The sequence below is a fragment of the Haplochromis burtoni genome, unplaced genomic scaffold, assembly GCF_018398535.1.
Source record: "Haplochromis burtoni strain Fernald_Lab_line unplaced genomic scaffold, NCSU_Asbu1 Contig_114, whole genome shotgun sequence".
In the NCBI taxonomy this organism is placed as follows: Eukaryota; Metazoa; Chordata; class Actinopteri; order Cichliformes; family Cichlidae; genus Haplochromis; species Haplochromis burtoni.
In genome coordinates, this window is record NW_024582475.1 from 220833 (window position 1) to 240782 (window position 19950).

General features: G+C 42.3%; 1 protein-coding gene across 2 annotated transcripts; it reads left to right on the top strand.

The window, feature by feature from the left end:
• Positions 1–12942: 12942 nt before the first annotated feature.
• znf710a (zinc finger protein 710a) lies at positions 12943–19947 on the top strand. Of its 2 annotated transcripts, none has more exons than XM_005928682.3 (5): positions 12943–13033; positions 15048–16574; positions 17327–17518; positions 17613–17787; positions 18190–19947. In XM_005928682.3, the coding sequence occupies exons 1-5, from the start codon at positions 12989–12991 to the stop codon at positions 18357–18359; spliced, it is 2109 nt and encodes a 702-aa protein (XP_005928744.1). In that variant the 5' UTR covers positions 12943–12988; the 3' UTR covers positions 18360–19947. The 2 variants fall into 2 exon arrangements, with proteins under 2 accessions (XP_005928744.1, XP_005928745.1); XM_005928683.3 differs by having other exon boundaries at positions 15048–16544; positions 18190–19945.
• Positions 19948–19950: the final 3 nt, after the last annotated feature.

A 19950-nucleotide genomic window follows, 5' to 3' on the forward strand; every position in this document is an offset into this window, starting at 1 on the left:
CATTTACTGATTTGATGATTTCTGTATCATAAAGAGACGCTAACACATGCATGCCTGATTTCTGATGTAAACATGGCTTGCATTAACAGTGATTGTGATAACAGTGGTCTGACAGAAACACCGACTATGACTAATGCGAAGTAAGAGACGGGGAGGCCAGATTATAAATTCAATTTAAAAGGTTGAATCTTTTTTTTATTCTCTGTTTCAAGTACTCAAAACATTTGTGAATGTTTCTGTCTGTTCTTTTGTTTTCTCTTATTATGACTGAGTAAAATGAAAAAAGGGGATTCAGACAATGTAATTTAGCGTGAATGTTAATTTAACGCAAATGAAAATAGCCCAGTCTTTAGCATTTGCACAATCTCTATTGTAATCATCAATTTTTCAAACCCATTTTGACCAATTCCAAATAGACCTTTTCCTTTCCAATATGCTGCTCCCCTCATCTTCTTCTTAGAATTTATTTCCACTGAAATGTTCCTGTCTTTCAGAGCTTTGTGTTTTTTTCCCTTTTTTTTTTTTTTTTGCTATGCTTTTCTCTCCTTGCTTTATGCTCCTTTCGCTCTGTATCTTTTTCTGTCTCCCCTCCCTCTCCCTGTCTTTCTTCTTTCTCTCCTTCCTTTTTTCTTTGGCTGCTTTTCATTCTGTTTTCTTTCATTGTTTTTCTTTTCTTTCTCGCCTAGGGACCCCATTTTTTTTTCTCTTCCTCTATTCAGGTTTTCTTTATTCTCTTTTCTGAATAGTTGTGGTACTTTAAGGGGAAGGGGAAGGCGAGGGAGAGGGGAGGGAGGTTAGTTTCAGTCAAAGCTGCAGAACAAAACTTCCTCCCACACCACATGCAGTGTCTCTTGGAATGAGTTTGTCACTGACTTGAAGACACACTCCCCCTCCTGTGTATACCACCATGTATGACAGCCTTACAGTGAATTGGTGTTAGGCCAGCAGACATAGCCATGTTCTATACTGACTATTGTCCTGTCTTAAATATCACTGGGGCATGTTGTCTCTGTTTGTGGTTAAGCAGTGCAGTATCACATGGTGACACATGATGTGGTGGTGCGTTTAAACCAACCACAGCTGTGTGTGAATACGATTATCTCCCAACTGAGGTGCGTAGAGGGAGGCATTTGTGCTTCACAAGAACATCTTCATCACTGCAGAGAAATGACAGGCTACCTTACAGGAGGCAGCCCCATGTCGAGGAGCACTACCTCCTCAACGGCTTCGGTCTCAGTGGGACTCCACACATATAAGCACAGACGCAGTCCAGCAGTAAATAAAAGATGAGAAAATCACATGTGCTGGTTTGTAAATTTATTGACACACAAAGCCGTTGATATGAAAATTAGGAAAATAGCATGGAGGGTGAAAAAAAAATCTATTACTGCACACCTGAAAGACAAAACCACAGCAACCAGTCTATCTCGACATATCATGACAGGAATCATTCCTCTTTCTTTATGGCAGTAAAAGACTACAGCCTCCTGCACCTATGCTTTCAGTCTCACAGCCATACACACACTCACAGTCTGCCCAAGACAATTTAATGCATGACTCAATGGCATTGAAAGTGGGTTGGATAAATTGGAAATGATTAAAAATGCAGAATTGACAGGGAAACCGATAAAACTTTCTCTCTATAAGTAAGAACCAAAAACCAGCATGATGGAATGGCAGGCTTGAAGGGGAGAGAAAGGTGAAAGACAGATGAAAGTGAAGAGAGATAAAAGCCGGAGTGAGGAGGGTGTGGGATAAAGCAGGAGGAAGGGAGGCAGAGATGAAAGCAAAATGAGAAAGATAAGAACAGAGTGAGAGAGACAGAGAGGGAAACGGAGGAAGAGATAGATAGTGTACAGAGCAGAGAGAGAGGTAACCATGGAAACAGGAGGAAGGTACAAAAGAAGAGATAGACAAAGGGTTTGATTTAAAAGAATGAAACTTGGACGAAAGAAAAGTAATTCCGACTGAAATTTGTTACCGGGAGCTGGAAGAATAATACAAAGAAAGTGACGGCCACAGAGGGACAGTGGCTGTGTCCCCACTGCCTGCTACAGCCAGTTTGAATGTGGTCGCCTCTAACCAGCACATAAGGCACTCCAGAGACCTCTAGTGTTAATAGGCTTCTGTGGTTCATTGTGGGCCTCACCTTGAGTAAATCTGGGGCCATTTCACTATGTAGGACACTTGCAAGATGCCCAAACCCCCCTCAACACACACACACACACACGTTTCCTTTTCTATACATGGAATAGGTAGCACGGTATGTTTTATAGGCATACTTTTCCGTGAATCATATAGGAGAAAGAGACTTCACAGCGACTAAAATAAGATAAAATACCTTGGTAAGATTCCTCTCCCACCTCACTACAATGAAAAACTGCATTCCTGATAAGAAGATATGAGTTCTCCATGGTCCTACATTTTGTTTGCTGACTTATTGAATGAACTTGAGGTGCATGTTGAATTCTGTACTGTTGCCCATCCACTCCCATTGAATAAATGCAATGCGCCCATATATTAGGATTCATATTTGTATATCTATATAGAGTTACAGACAGACAGAGGGTTTTTATTCTGTGGTTTTTGAGTCTCTTGTGGCTATCCCTCCTTTTCCCTTCCCCCTCTCTGTTTTTCTCTCCTCTCTGTCTTTCTCTTTCGTCCTCTGTCTCTGTTTCTCTCACTCGCTCCCCCTCCCTCCCTCCCTCCCTCTTTCTCTTGATCTCTCTCTCCTCCTCTCTCTCCTGCTCTCTCATGCCCCCCTCTTTTTCTCGCTCTCTTATGCTCTCTCTCTCTCTGCCTTCTCTTTCTCTCTTTCCTTCCATAGCTCTCTGTCTCACTCCCTCGCCCCCCTCTCTGTTCCTTTTATATCCTCCTTGCTGAATGCTCTTCTCCTCTCCTCCCTCAACTCTGTCTTTTCTCCTTTATATTCAGCCTTTTTTTTTTCAAGCTCTCCCCACACTCCTTTCTCCAATGTTGTCTCCAAGCAGAGCTATTTCATTGCTAATATTCTGTCTTTCCATTTAGTACCCCTGCTACAAAATGGGGAGAGTAATCTTTTATTTAGGGTTTTCTTTCTTTTTCTTTTTCTTTTTCTCTTTCTTTTTTTTTTTTTTTGCTCTGGCCATCTCTGCATCCTGTCTTGCAGTTTGCATAAGAACATTTTTTGGGGGGGGGGTTTTCTCAATTTGTTTAAATTGTATAGTAGGAACGAGCCAAAGTGAGAAATGGATCATAAATGCAGAATATCCTGCAGATATCTTGTTTATTTGCGGTAAGATGCATTCCCCTATACTCTGCCTTGTCTGATCACATATACCACATTTAAAGTTGCTCTCCTTTGCGGCAGTGAGGGAGGCAATACTGATAAAGACTCCTTTTTTTCCCTCCTTTTTTTCAGTTTTTCTTCTCCTGTCTGCGTGTCCACTCCATTCTTACTAACCTTAATGGAAGAAGCTGGAGGCGTGCAACTAGGGTGTGGCTGCTTTTATACACTTTTGATATAGGTCTTCTCCATCTGCATTGCTTAGATTCAAGCTGTGTGATAGTCAGCTCTCTGCTCTTTCTTGTTCTCCTTTTTTTTTGTGAAAGCTTAATTACAGCAGCTAATCATGCTTGAGACTTACTATTATATCAGCATGCCGTACAGAGGTGAGACTGATCCAGCGCTGGAAATAACAGAAGGTGTGTGGGCTTGCTGCCTTACACACGGGGGTCTGAGAGGAATGGCCAGCTAAAAAACATCAGTCCAATAACTCAAAGTTCAAAACACAGAGCAAACTGATTTCTCTCCTATCTTTCTGCTGCTTTCTGATCATAAGAAAATCCTCACCTGAACACTGGAGCTGTAACATCCCTACACACAAACCTACACAGCTCCCCGTTTGCCTGACAGTGAGAGGATGTTGAATTATAGCCATCACCCAGCACAGCGTCTCTCCCTAACACACACACACAGTCAGAGCAAACTCTGGCTGTATGCAGCCTGTCACTGGGCTGGATGAAGAAACAACACTGACAATGTAAGGAGTGGGATATGCTTATATAGAGAGACTCACCTATGGCTGATACACAAATGCCTTCAGTATGCTGCCATTTGGATTCGCCATACTCTGTTCTCATATTTGTTTTAACCCCACCGCCCCCTCACAAAAAAAAAAAAACAAAAAAAAGAAAGAAGGAAAACAGGGAGTTGTCATCAATGAGTCCTCTGCAGTTGTATGATTCATTGAGATTTTCTCAGGGGTAAAACAGACAGCTGATATCTGAATCTGTTGCTCCCCACCACCAACACCAACACATCTTCCTCCTTTCCTCCAGTACAGAGCTTTCTGTCGCTCTGACTTGTTCTCTTTCTCTTGTTGGGAAAGAAAAAAAAGTTCTAACTTTGACCCATATCACAGAGGATGTGACACTGCGCCGCATGCTCGTCATCCTATAGATAAACAGCGCCGAGCCAGGCCAGGTCTGGAAATGGACTAGCAGCTGCTGGTAGAAATACAGTAATCATACAGACACCCGTGTCAGAAGTGTGTTGTTTTAGGGCTGTGGAGGACTGTAAGCACGCTGATGTCAGTGGTGTGTGTTTCTGTGTGTGTCGGTGTGCGCGCGGTTGTCCCTGATCTCAGACATCAGACAAATGCGCGCATGCAACCACGCACAAACACACATTTGAAATCCCAGTTGAGGGTTAGTACACTTGAGAGCAGGGCAATGGCTTACTTCCCTTTCTCTCTCCCTCTCTTTCTTTCTCTCTGCCTCGCAAACCTGTAGAAATCTAAGAAGTGAATGAAATTTTATGCTTATTATCACCACAGCCTTTTCCACTATTAGTTTTCCGTGGACTTATGCATGCAATCGTACCCTAAGTAAATGGACAAGCGAGCGAGGTTTTTTTTTTTTTTTTTGCTGTTATGAAGATTTGGGCCTGGAAAGGAGCCAGTGTGTTTCTTCCACAAACTTTTGTTGTCTGTGTCTTTTTCATTTTCCCCATAGGCTAGTTCTGTGTTGTTTTATGTACGTGTCCCTTGTTGTTTCTTCCATGTGGTTTCTTTGTCTTTCAGCCTCTTATCTCTTTGTTTCTTCCCTTGCTCTCCTTCTATTTTCTCTCCCATTCTCTCCCTCGACTTCCTGCTATCTCTCCCCCCCCTCACTCACACCCTCACTCAATCTCTTTCTCTCTCTCTTCCCCCCCCCTTCCCCTCGCACTCACTCTCATTCCCTATCTTCCCCCCCACACCTCCTCCACTCCCCTTTCTCTCTATCTTTCTCATTCTCGCAGCACTCCCAGCTGCTGATGATTGATCAAGGTTTTCAAGGTTTGCCCTTTCCTGTTATTTAGTAGGAAATGTTTATGCACGGTCCTCAGTCTTACAGTCACAACTGGCATGTGTCCACGCAGTGTTTGTCGCACTCGCCCTCACCTACACACACGCACGCACATCTCAGATCCACTTTTTATTTATTTATTTTTTATTTGTCACACACACACGAACACACACACACACACGCACTCACACACACACACACGCGCACACGCACACGCACACGCACACAAAAAAAAAAAAAAAAAAAAAACGGTAAGGTAAGGTAAGGTAAGCACTGGAATAACAGAATACCTGTCTAATTATCAGGATCATCTTTAGTTAAGACTACTTAAGCACACAACCTGTACTCAGCCCGCAGGTACTCTGCCGCACTGTTTCTCAACACAGCCTGAAAGAAATCTGGAAGTTCAATAGTTAATGTCTTCCCTTGCTGTTTTTCCTTTTCCTCACTCTCTCCGTCTCTCTATCTCCTTTCCTCTCTCCATTCCCTTTGCTCTCACCCTCCCCTCCCCACCCCACCACCCACACCCTCCTCCACCTCCTCCTCTCCTCCACACATCTCCTTATTCTTGCTTTTCTGCCACCCCCCCCCCCCCCCTCCCCCCCCCCCCCCCCTCCCCCAACACCCACCCACCCTTCTCTTTCTCTTGCTGGTATCCGAAAGTGGACCATTTTTTTTCCCTTCTATTTCATTCTCGTATAATTCATCCTCTTTAATTTCACACTCCACCATCCCCCCTTTTTCTTCTCTCTTTTTCTCTCTCCTTCCTCCAGCCCACACCACCACCCACCCCCCCAACTCTTTTCTTTTCACTGGCGTTCTTTCAACCCTCCCTCTATCTCTCTTCCCATCCCCCCCCCCTCTCCACCACTCCCCCTCCCCTCTTTCTTTTTCTCTCTTTTATTCTTTCTCTTTCTTTTGCCTCATCCTTTCTTATGCCCCTGCCTCCAACCCCCCACCACCCCCACCACCCCCAGTTCTCCTTTCCCTTCTTCCTCCTTTTTTTTGCTGCATTCTCTCCTTCCCTCCCCCACCCCAGCTCTCTTTCCTCTCTCCCTTTTCTTTCTGTCTTCTCACCCTCCCCCCCCCCCCCCCCCCCTTTGACTGAAACAACCTCCCTCCCCTCTCCCTCGCCTTCCCCTTCCCCTTAAAGTACCACAACTATTCAGAAAAGAGAATAAAGAAAACCTGAATAGAGGAAGAGAAAAAAAAATGGGGTCCCTAGGCGAGAAAGAAAAGAAAAACAATGAAAGAAAACAGAATGAAAAGCAGCCAAAGAAAAAAGGAAGGAGAGAAAGAAGAAAGACAGGGAGAGGGAGGGGAGACAGAAAAAGATACAGAGCGAAAGGAGCATAAAGCAAGGAGAGAAAAGCATAGCAAAAAAAAAAAAAAAAAGGCAAAAAAACACAAAGCTCTGAAAGACAGGAACATTTCAGTGGAAATAAATTCTAAGAAGAAGATGAGGGGAGCAGCATATTGGAAAGGAAAAGGTCTATTTGGAATTGGTCAAAATGGGTTTGAAAAATTGATGATTACAATAGAGATTGTGCAAATGCTAAAGACTGGGCTATTTTCATTTGCGTTAAATTAACATTCACGCTAAATTACATTGTCTGAATCCCCTTTTTTCATTTTACTCAGTCATAATAAGAGAAAACAAAAGAACAGACAGAAACATTCACAAATGTTTTGAGTACTTGAAACAGAGAATAAAAAAAAGATTCAACCTTTTAAATTGAATTTATAATCTGGCCTCCCCGTCTCTTACTTCGCATTAGTCATAGTCGGTGTTTCTGTCAGACCACTGTTATCACAATCACTGTTAATGCAAGCCATGTTTACATCAGAAATCAGGCATGCATGTGTTAGCGTCTCTTTATGATACAGAAATCATCAAATCAGTAAATGCGTTGTTTCTAACTGCATTCTTAAAATCTGTAGGTGAGACACAAACAAACGTTTGATCGGTACGATGATGCTGCCATTTGTACTGTTGTGACTGCGTTGTGTATAGCTTAGATTGCACAGCGTGTAGTCTGCATGACAAATAGGCAAAACAATTCCTTTACGAGTTTTCCATGTGTTTGCTGCAAGAAATAAATTAAAAAATGGACGGTTTCCTTTATGATTCCATTAATAGTTCCCTTTTTTTCCCCTTTTTTTTAAAGAAGATTTGCTTATGTGCTTTCTTTCCTAAGAGTTCAATAGGAAATACAGGTTTGCATTATCTTCTTGTACCTGTGAGCTCACCAATTTACAAATACTACAAAATGGAAATGTGGGAAAAACTTGTGTATTGATTTTATATGAATTTGTGTTTATATAAAATACAGTTTCAAACCTTCCAACAGAACTAAGTACAGTAGCCATGGCTTTATGTCCAACACATCTGTATTGTGTTCAAGAAATACCAACTGAAGCTGAACTGGGGGCAGGCTGTACTTTGGGATAATACCAGTTCATGCCACAAGATCGCAACCTTTGAGTAAACAGCTGAGTCATTAGGAGCAGATTTCTAAGGAACCCACATGTTTGTGCACTGGTTGTATGCAGATCCCATGCAGAGCTTTGCAGACTGTAGTACAGGCTGTTCAGTGTGAACTGGGGCCACAAAGAGGGCTGAAGACATAAACAGCTCATTTCTTTATGTTTAAGAAAAACAGGTTGAAACCAATGGAAACTGTTCACAATAAAATATTGACATCATATTATGGATACATATATAATTACGACAGATACTGTTATGGTTTCAGCTTCTGCCCATCCTGCACTTTTTTCTTGAGTTTAATTAATTTTCAATAAATTACACAAAACACAGAAGAGAAAAGTTAAAAAACATGATTAATTGATATCATTATTATTATTATTATTATTGATTTTGCATTTTACATTGATGCCACAATGATAACATAGCTTTGAATTATTTTGTTCACGATAACTGGGAAGTGAAAATCTAATAAGATCATGCAACTTGTAGATAAACCACAAATTTGCCGGAGTCTACCAAACTATAATTCAATTTCAGTCAGTTCAATTCAATGTAATTATTTATAATAGCATAAAATCACAACTGTAGTCACCATCAGCGTGCTTTATATTGTAAGATAAGGACCCTACATTAGGAGAGAAAACCACAGCAATCAAAAGACCCTCTATAAGCAAGCACTTGGTGACAGTGGGAAGGAAAAACTCCCTTTTAACAAGAAGAAACCTCCGGCAGAACCAGGCTTAGGGAGGGGCAGCCATCTGCCATGACTGGTTGGGGGTGAGAGAAGGGAGACAATTTAAAAATCACACTGCAGAAGAGCGCCAGAGATTAATAACAAGCAATGACTAAATGCAGAGTAGGGTATAAACACATAGTGAGTGAAAATAGGTGTGTGAAAAAAAGTTAAAGGTGTACTCAGTGGCTGTTAGGTGCCCTTGTCCTATGCCTGTAAACAAGCCCAAATCAACACTGCTCCACCACTGTGCTTAACCATTGTTTGTGCTGATATGCTGTGTTTCACCCAAAGGATTGCTGTGCATTATGGCCAAACCTTTCCACTTTGGTACCATCTGTCCAATGCTCCACAAGTTTATTCAGATACAATATTGCAAACATAAGCCATGCTACAATGTTTTTTCCTGGCAAGACTTCCAAACAAGCCATACACATTCAGTCTTTAAAAAAAGTGTAACTAAAGAACTTTAACATTTTTAACATGCTAAGCAAGGCCTGTACAGTCTGAAATGTAGTTCTTAAGATTTTTTTCAGTTTCTCAGAACATTGCACTGTCTGACCTTGGGGTGAACTTGCTGCAACATCCATTCAAGACAGACTGGCAGCTGTCTTGAATGTTTTCCACTTAGGAATAATCTTTCTCACTGAATAGTAAACTTAAAATTGTTTGGAAATGTCCTTATAACCCTTCCCAGACTGATAGGCAACAACAATTTCTTCCTAAAGCTCATTGCTGATGTTGTTCTTCCTTGCCATTGTGTTAACACACACATGAATGGTCCATACCAGCAAACCTGCAAAACTACAGCTCTAGTAGAGGTGCTCATACTTCATGATAATCAGTTAATCAAGTACATTTGATTAGTAACTCCTTACGCTCTTTATTTTTTTTAATATGTCATGTTTTTACTTTATCTGAGGTTATTTACCTAATTTTAAGATGTCCTCAAGGACCAGGTGATTTGTTTGATGCCCTGATGTAAATTTTTCAATTTAAAGAAAGCATACTTTTTTTCCCCTCTGGGTCATACTTTATTTTCTTTTCTCACAATAATAAATAAATTAAAAAATGTCTACATAGGAAAAAGGGAAATGTGCTTTTAACAAATTGTTCTACATCTCACTTATTCCCGTATCAACAGTAAGTGGGCGATTAAAATAGGAATAGTGCTTAGTTCTCAGCCTTTACCTTCTGCAGGAGTTAACTCTGGTCACCAGCACCACTGATGTCTTGGTCAAGAATCTGATATCGGGTATCAGTAATACAATCTGTAATTGAAAACACTGACCTTCCAGCTCTAGCAAAGATGCATGTGACAAACAATAATAACTGTATGGGCCAATATGAAAGGCCATTTAATGAGGGAAGACGGCTACGTGAACCGCAGTGTGGGTATGATTTACATTTCATTTCAGCATCACCCTACATGCATGAGTGGTGAGAATGCCAGAGCTGGTGAGTTTATTTTTTACATTGACTCTGTAAAAATAATCAGTACGGGGACAGCTTCATTATGGTCCATCTGTTTATATTATTGAATTAACAATCTGTTGTCTATCTAATGCTATCAGATTATGTGGGCAAGCATTTCAAGTCAAATTATCACGAGTAATTACAAGTACAAACTGTATAATGTCTCAGTGGCTCTCTAGAGCAACATTAGCAGAGCATCAGTAGAGCCTGGGTATAGTAACAGTACTCCTATTATTATTATTTTTTAGATTTATAGCTATTATTGGACCTAATTAGACCTCAAAGCAATATTGAGATATTTTAGTCTTCATTTTTCACATTGGTCGATGACTATTTTTGACCATCAGGCAGATGTTGCAAATTTTCAAAAGGCATCTGCAGGCAGCAAATATTAACCTCAGAACAAAACCACAAGAAGCTGTTTGATGTGTGTTTTGTATTGTGTATTGATTAGCTTTGTGAGTACCCTAAGGCAAGTGTCCCGACAGTGTCCGTGAAAGCTGTTTCTCAGCAAGGCTGTTTCCTTACCAATGATAGCCATGCTGCTTTTGCTCAAATTACACTTTGAGGCACATGCGCATCAAGTACAATGCAGAAAGAAACCAGATTAGTTGTACATGCCAAGAATCATTTGAAAGATTCTCAAGTTACCAAGCTCTGTGTCTTTAATAAGAAAAAATGTCATACAACAAGCAGAATCCTTTTCTAAATAAATAAAATGCTAAATGCAGTATATGTAAAAGAAGAGAATGATAACATACATTGCTGAGCTTCTGCATGTTGGTGATAGTGTATGCACACTAGTCTAAGAGTGATTGTTGAATGTGTTTCCCAGTTAAAGCTACTTTTGTAATGACCTATTTACATAGTAGTGACTTATCTGTTATTTTAAATCAGTCTGTCAAGTCTCAGATGTAACTACATATTTATAGTCCTAAGATGACATCTGCATGGGCATTGTTTGGGAGATTTGATGTGATGTCTAAAAACCATGTGAAAATTGTAGAAACATGCAAGCTGGTGCCTCGATCCTGCTTTTCTTCTTAGAAATTATATTCACATATCTTCAACAGCAAATACTTATTAAACAAAACCATGAAATTGATTACATTTGTTAACATCATGCAGAAAGGTTTTAATGAACAGTGCACAGTGGGCAGTATTTCAAAAGCTCTCCTAAAATATTCAAAATCTTGCGAGCCTCTATGAAGATGGTTATTTCCAAGCTCTGTAGCCTATTCCATCTGCCAATGGGAGGCTGGGTACACCCTGGACAGGTTGCCAGTCTATTGCTGGGGTAACACATATGCAACCATTCACACTTTCATACCTACAGCCAGTTCAGAATCCCCAATTAACCTAATGTGCATGTCTTCAGACAGTGGGAGGAAGTTGGAGTACCCGGAGAGAACCCACAAAGGCACAGGGACAACATTCACCCTGACTACAGTCCTGCTAAATGCATACAATTGTATTTAGACTGCAATTATCTTTACAATCACCAAGTATTTGGACTGCATTTACAGAGCACCACTGTGCCTAATTGTTGCCTTTAGTTTTGCCGAGTATAAGATTAAAAATCCACTCTTGCAAATAGTAAATGCTGAAAACGAGAGTACAATTACCAGTCCTGCCCTGGTGTACTGTTTGTGTCATAGCAGAATTGCCATAATTACCAGTTTCCCACTTACTTGTAATTATGACTGGGGATGTGTCATTTTTCTGAAAACTCTGACATAGTTGAGTTGGTGTTAAAAAGTTCAGAAGTGCAGGCAAAAGCAAGCAAAATGGATGTCTGGAAGTAGTATGACTTTTAATAAAGAGCTAACGTTTGAATCTTTCCGTTTTCTTTGTTAGCGTTTAATGATTGAGGCAGCTGAAATCTGTAGTAATAAGTGACAGACAGTAACACAAGCTAGCTGCCACTTAGAGGTGTCCAGTAACCTGAATGCTCACGACTGATAAATGAGAAAACAGTCATTGTCAAAAAAGGGCTTTTTACAAACTCAAAAAGGTCTCCCAAATCCCCCCCCCCCACCCCCCCAAAAAACAACAAAAAACCAAAGGAAACCAAAAATTTAATAAGTAGGCTAATAAAGGGGGCATATTAGGCATATAGGGGTTTAGTAGAGCAAAATTACACACAAAGGGTAAACAAAAATGAGCTACAATTCATTTAAGATAAATACAATTTCAGGGCATGGTTTGGTACAGCGCTGGGGCTGAATAGCTGGAAAAATATTTGGGAGAATTTTGGGAAAATTTCACGAGGTCGAAGGAAGGAGAATTCATAGGTGCTCCGAGAATCTGTGGAGTGTTTGACTTCAGAGAAATACAGCGTAGAAAGAAATTATTGATGCCGCGTTTCGTACAATGGGAAAAATCTCTTTATGAAGGACAAGAAATATTCACACTGGGTGGAAATTTGAATCATGGGTCGCGAATGAGTAAGAGAATGTACCCGATTATGATGAGGATGCTACCGAGAAAGAGTATAGCTTGGTCGTTGCCTGTATGTTATCCACCACCAGAAAATAGAGCATCCGAGCATAGTACACACGAGGCATGACCTCCCATAGCCGAAGTGTTGAGAGAAATAGCTAGGCAACGGAGGTCAAGGTGAAAGATAATGATTGACGTAGATAAAAAGGCACATCGAACATCCAACCTCATTTTTGTTGTATTAAGTCTTAACGTTTTGTGTTGTTTCATTTAGGCCCTAACGAAATTGATGTTTATAATAAATGTAGAATGAAGAAATGGTTGTGTGGTGGGAATATACCAAGTTGGTTGTTATAGTTAAAAGAAATCGGGCTGGAGGGCTGTTGGAAGTGAGGGGGGGCAGGCACAGTCAGTTCTGATAACAGCAACAGTAGGAGGAGGATGAGCCGTGGGACCGCCCCACTCTCCCACAGATATAAATAGGAGGTGGATTTTTTTACTCCACTCATTTCTCCTGAAGGATGAGATCCCTGAAACACCTTAAACATCACTCAAGGAACAATGTGGTGAGTTTGTAACCGAAAGATAGGGGAAGATTTTAGAGGGGAGAGGGGTGGCGGGGGGGAGGAGGAGGTGGCGATTACTTGTTTTGCAGTTTGTTAGTGAGCTGTTTGCACTCTTGTCTGTCTTTGTGTGTTTTGAGGGGAAGCAAGATTACTTTTCCCCCCTCCACATTCACATGAGTGCTGCAGTAGGAACATCCTTCTTTTTTAAAAAAAAAAATATCATAATAATAGTTGTGTTTCTATCTCTGTGCTGCACGCTTCTGCTTCTGCTCTGTTTGTCCTTAGGTGTCTTTCAGTTGCAACTTTAAATGTGAAAGTACGGACTCTTGCAATTATTACCCTACCTTCTCTGTCTACTTGTCATTTGTCTTTTTCTCTTTCATTTTGTCAGCCTTTCATTTTGCTGTGCTTTTTCTTCTCTCTACAGCTCCCCCCCGCTCCTCCTCCTTCCCCTCTTTCTCTCTCACTCACTCACTCTGTCTTTCTGTCTTTCTCCGGCTCCCCCCTCGCACACACCCCCTCCCTATCCTTTTCCTTTCTCTCTTCCCTCCTCTCACATGCTCACTCAATCTCTCGTTACCCTTCCCTCCCCTCCCTCCCCTCCCCTCTTTCTTTATCTTTCAGCCCCTCCATCTCATTTCTCTCTCTGTCTCCCTCCCTCCACTCCTCCCCCGCCCACAGCTCTTTCTCCTTCTCTTCAAACCTCCCTCCCTCTTTTCTCTCTCTCTTTCACACACACACACACACACACACACACACACACACACACACACACGCGCGCGCTTTCAAATACACACCCAGTCTCTTTCCTTTTCTTTCTCACAAACACACAGTCTGTCTCTGTCTGACTACTTTAAAAGCAGTAATTATAAATGACGTGGTTATCAGGGCATCCAGGTCTACTCCCCTCTCCCAACACACACTCACTCACACATACACCTTTATTCCTGCTCTCTATCTCCTCTTCCTTTCTCCATCCACTCTTTTCTTTTCTCTCAGTATTGTGTCAGGAAAGGAAGCAGCTCTTATTTATATGGCAGTGTGAAGGCTAGAGTGCTGTCTGCAAAGAAACCAGGGGTCAGCTTCTCACTATACATTTTCCTACTCGTCGGAGCCATGCTGAGAAATAACCTGAAACTAGTGGCATGCAATACCCGCTTCTCTTTTACCACAGAGGGCCAATTCTGGTCATACCACAATTTCTTCCCCATAGTTTCACTGTTCTGCTTTTACAGGCGGCAGGATAAACATGCGCGTCTGGGTCTGAAACACATCCGAACCATACAATTAAGTTAGCGAATCTTATGCATTGGTCTGGAATACAGAATGAGCTCTAAGCTCAATCGAATGTCTGTTATGGATATGAGACTGCCTGCCGGCATATATCATCTTGTTAAAGAAGCCCAGTGTGGCAGGCATTATAAAGTTGGGATCTCTTAGTATAGAGTTGAGATACTTTTCACCTTTATGAATGGCAGAGATAGCTCCAGTGATGAGCTAACTTTGGTCAGCAAGGCTGTCCCAGGACCCCACAGGAAGTGCTGAGGACAGTCCACGGAAGTCAACATCCTGGCTGGACCTGCATCCCTTGTTGTGTTCTTTGTTATTCTAAAGCCTGTCAAGGAAGGAAGCCGGGTGCTAACACAGATCTGTCTTATCTCCTCAATCTAATGTTCTCTGGATTCAGAGCAAAGACACAAGGCGTAGTCCGAACGCAGCTTTCACGGAGTAGCACTGAATCCTTCTCTTAATACTCTCCCCTAATTCCCAGCTAAGGAAGACTCTATAGCTGCTGGGGTCAGTCTGACATGCTGAACCTTAAAGGCTAAATTGTATGGTTGCGTTACCTTTGACCTGATAGATTGCAAATGAGGAAGCGAGAATATGCGAGGAGAAATTGTGCAACAGGTTTTGTAACAATGGAATAATAGAAAGCACACAGAGACACAGATGCAGTTTTGCCTCTAGTTCATTTTGACTTATGGTGTATGTCTGTGTGTGTGTTTTCTTCCAGGAGGAGGAGAGTGGCCGCTTGGTGCGGACATACCCAAAGATGACTGAGGGCCAAGTAGATGTGGGCACACAGACGGAGCCTGTGGTTGTGCTATCTCTGGCTCAGGCTGCCGTTCTTGGCCTCATCTCCCAGAATGAAATATTTGGGGCGACTATTGCTCCTAATGGCTTTTACACAGGGGAACCCAGAGAATGCCCCCCTCCACCACCAGAGTCAGTGGAGTATGAGTATGCTGACCAGCTGATAGGGGCCAATGGGGACTACCTGGCTGAGCCTGCTGGGGAGCTAGAGCCGCAGCCCCACTGCAGTGAGAGAAGACGGCCCGGGCCCCGTGGGAGAACCAAAAGGCCCAGGATTGATGGGGAATTAGAGGGTCATCCGCACAATGTACCCAGTCCACAGCCTCAGGTTAAAGGTGAAAGACTTGACTCTGATACCCCTCCTTCGTGTATTCACATGAACAGCAGGGGTAGTCCTGGCAAGTCAGATGATCCAGTCATCCAGCAAGGTACTCTGAAAGAGGAGCAAGCCTGTGGAAACTGTCCTTCATGTGTGAGAGACACATCCAGGCCACAAACAGATGGACAGCCAGAGGCTGAACAAGATGAAAGCTCTGGTAGGGAAAGAGTGAGGAAGGAAGAAGAGTTAGTAGTAGAGGAAGAAGAAGAAGAAGAGGAGGCACTGAACCTTAAGACCACCGGAGAAACAAGCAGTCCTGTGGAGAATCGTTATTATGATTCCAGTGAGGTGGCCTATGAGTCTGCAGATATGGCAATGCCAACAGAGTATGAGGAGAACAACCAAGCCATGCTGTGGTCAGACCCAGAGGGTCTCGCAAGACGAATGCAGATTGACCGACTGGACATCAACGTGCAGATCGACGAGTCTTACTGCGTAGACGTAGGCGAGGGCTTGAAGCGCTGGAAGTGCCGCATGTGCGAGAAGTCATACACATCCAAATACAACCTGGTAACACATATCTTGGGCCACAATGGAATTAAGCCTCATGAATGTATACACTGCGGAAAGCTTTTCAAGCAGCCAAGTCACCTCCAGACTCACCTGCTCACGCACCAGGGAACTCGACCGCACAAGTGTACCGTCTGTGAGAAGGCCTTCACGCAGACGAGCCACCTGAAGAGGCACATGCTGCAACATTCAGACGTGAAACCCTACAGCTGTCGTTTCTGTGGCCGTGGCTTTGCCTACCCCAGTGAACTGAGGACCCACGAGAACAAACACGAGAACGGCCAGTGCCATGTCTGCACTCAGTGCGGCCTCGAGTTTCCAACCTATGCGCACCTGAAGCGTCACCTGACCAGCCATCAGGGACCCACGACGTACCAGTGCACAGAGTGCAACAAGTCCTTCGCCTACCGCAGCCAGCTGCAGAACCACTTGATGAAGCACCAGAACGTGCGGCCTTACGTTTGCCCCGAGTGCGGCATGGAGTTCGTCCAGATCCACCACCTCCGACAGCACGCTCTCACTCACAAGGTACTGGCAGCGCACGCCCTCCCACTTAAGGTACTGAAACCCAATGATGTGCCTTCGTCTACCAGTTGATGCGTTCAAAATACACTCAGGAGTATGCTAGCTTCATGCAGCAACACATCACTATTTAAAAGCAGAAAAATGTGATTATCAACATGAGCACAAAAGAGACTTATGGGTTAAAAGGGAAGTATTTTGGACTCTTTCAATAAGAGTCTGCAGTATGAATTCTCATGGAAAAAAACAGGGTATATGGCATCACATCCTTTTCTCCAAAACCAGTTGCTTTGTAAACACAGCCTTCAAAGACCTTGAGTTTTTGTATGCGTCTCAACCCCCCACTAGCATGTGTTTTGTGTCGTGTGTCATTCGCAAAGCTACTTCCCTTTGTGTCAGATGAATCACTCTAGTCTTTCTCTCCATTTCATTGTATAGTCTACTTTAGACTAAATTTAAAAAAAAAAAAACCTTCTATTCATAAAACACGCTTTGTTGAATATTAAAATAAAAGTCAAAAACATGGTAAAAAACTTTTAGTTTATTCTCCCCATTGCCAGGGTTTTTCATCTTTGTCACTCAACAAGTGGGGGTGGGGAGAAATATAATCTACACGAGTAGGATCAAAAAGCCAGAATACAAATGCTCAATTGCAGCAAACAGGCACACATGTGAGCGCCTTGTGCTTTTTTTTTTTTCTCTCTGTGACTCATTATTTATTTTCCAACCGACCATATATTTAAGCCAAATTAATTAAAAGGACGCAAACACTTTTTTTGTGTCCCCAGGGCATGAAAGAATTCAAGTGTGATGTCTGTGCCAGAGAATTCACCCTGTCTGCCAACCTGAAGAGACACATGTTGATCCACGCCAGCGTGAGGCCCTTCCAGTGCCATGTCTGCTTCAAGACCTTTGTCCAGAAGCAGACCCTGAAAACGCATATGATTGTCCACCTGCCGGTGAAGCCTTTCAAATGCAAGGTGGGGGAAGCAAGTGGCACCTTTCGCAAAATCACCTGGATCTCGCTGGGATGAAGCACGGAGCGATACTCACTGTTGTACTCGTGTCTTTCAGGTATGCGGGAAGTCGTTTAACAGAATGTACAACCTCCTCGGCCACATGCATCTCCACGCTGGCAGCAAGCCCTTCAAGTGCCCTTACTGCACCAGCAAGTTCAACCTGAAGGGCAACCTGAGTCGACACATGAAAGTCAAACACGGCATCATGGACACCACGATAGATGGACACGGTGAGTGGCTTGGTGACTTTAATTAAACTCTGAATTAAAACAGATGCTATTTGAATTTGTTGATGGGTGATGTGTGGCAAATTTCCCAGTGGGACTGTTTGGGGTGAGCTTCATGTCGCATTATTGTCACTCAGTCTGTCCCTAATGCACTTTGACTCAGCATGTACTATAATCTAGTATTCGAGCATTTTGATGTTTCTGTCACTCTCTCCTCGTGTGCTCAGTAAATATAGCAGTGCCTGGATTAGACATGCCCGTCTCTATCAGTAGAGACTGATACCGAGGAGGGGCAATCTACAGGCTGTCCTAAATGTGGCCATATGTCTTTAGGAAGAGCTCCGCGTGTGTGTGTATGTGGTGAAACTAGAATTATATTTGTATCCTCCTTTGTCCCTTCTTCAGAGCCCCCCCAAGAGACAGAAGGCCAGGAGGACTACGAAGAGGAGAGCTTTGAATTCAGTGAGCGAGAAAACCGGGCCAACAACACCAACACACCTGACATCTCTAAACTCTCTCAAATGGAGTATTACAGCACCTTCGGAAAGGGCGCCGGACGCTTCAACACTGCGTGAATTATTAAAAATGACCCAAAATTGAATATAGGTGTGACCTAATGAAAATAGGATTGCTTTTTGTTTTGTTTTATTTTGGTTTTTTGCTGTTAAAGGCAAAGTGCTTGGGCTCCTCTTCAAGGACGTGAAGAAGCCTAGCAAAGCTGCACATCAGTATGCACTGGAATCTAAAAAAAATATATACTTTTTTAATCTAATTACATATTTTTCATCTCTAAAACATTTAAAAATAATTACAGATAAATATATTTGAAAGAAATGGACAGCCTAAAATAGGAGCAAAGGATTTAAAAAATATATATATATCTACACACATTTGTATATGTTGTGAGTTGTTTAACAACAGCTAAACATCATCTGAGCCCAATTTGAAAAGCACAAGCTTAGCTACAGGCATAGGTGCATATGTTGATGTCTCACTGCACGTCCTCATTCAGACAATCCCGGTCCCCCTCTCTGTGGTCAGCTCATGGGTTAAAGAAGGAAACAGGTGTTGCTGTTCATTTCACTTGCCAAAGCTAATAAAGTTGCAGAACTTAATGATTCACTTTGATTTAAACTGTGACAAACTGCAAAACGACTGAAAATGCCACTGGATTTGCAATCTGTGTTTTATTGTATATTATTGTACAGAATGTATCAGCCCTCTAGTACGCTGGCTGGTACTGCAATCAGTGCGTTGCACTGAGGACCACTGTGTCTACTTTTTACATTACTGCATTAACAAGCGTCACCCTGTATTGATCTCTAGTCTATGAATGTAACTGTTTATGTGGAATGTTTTAAGATGCTAATAAAAACGTGAAGAAAAACACTTTTTAAAAAATGGTTGGATCCCTTTTACCAAAGAATTAGATCAAAATCTCAGAGCTACTGGCGCCATTGGATTCCTTTCCTTGCTGCTGTGTTGAGCTGGGACATTGAATTTCTAGGGGTCCAATCACAGACCTCCAGAAATTACATTCAGGTTTCCCTCCCACCCATCTGTAGATCTTTTCAAAAGATTACCACAGAGAACAGACTGTGGTGCAGCATCTCTTTCAGCAAAACCTCACAGTTTTCCCTGATCCAAGCCTTCACAGGACTGCAGCATTTTTCAAAAGCAAGCCCCGCATTTGTATTGCAGTTGTGTGGTTTTTTTTGTTTTTTAAATGGATGAATCTCAACAAGAATTGTCCTCCCAAAAAACTCGGACAGAAATATTAAGTGCCCTAGTGTGTCTACACGAGCATGCCATCCATCATGCTGTACACTGGTCTCGAGTGATGAACGACAACCTCCCAACATGTGACAGGGCCACGGACCTTGTGCAAAATGATTTGGAAATGCTCAATATATTCAGTTTCTCCAGTGTTTAGCTTTTCAAACTTGTAACCTGCGAATAAGGTATCCATTTGCAATGTTGATATAGTGCATTTAAAAGAAGAAGAAAGCTCATTTTTGAGTTTTTCAGCTGCTGTGTTCACTCCATCACTTTTTTGTGATGACACAAGAAAGACACTCATCTTAAATGGCTTTCTGTATTAGACATTAGTGTGGAGATAATGTTGATAGAGTTGTATGTACAATGTTGTGTACCAGGCAATACTGT

Coding starts and splice junctions, on each gene's coding strand:
- znf710a (XM_005928682.3), top strand. CDS start 12,989: ATGAGATCCCTGAAACACCTTAAACATCACTCAAGGAACAATGTG. Junction 17,519..17,612: donor TGAAGCCTTTCAAATGCAAG/GTGGGGGAAGCA, acceptor CGTGTCTTTCAG/GTATGCGGGAAGTCGTTTAA. Junction 17,788..18,189: donor CACCACGATAGATGGACACG/GTGAGTGGCTTG, acceptor TCCCTTCTTCAG/AGCCCCCCCAAGAGACAGAA.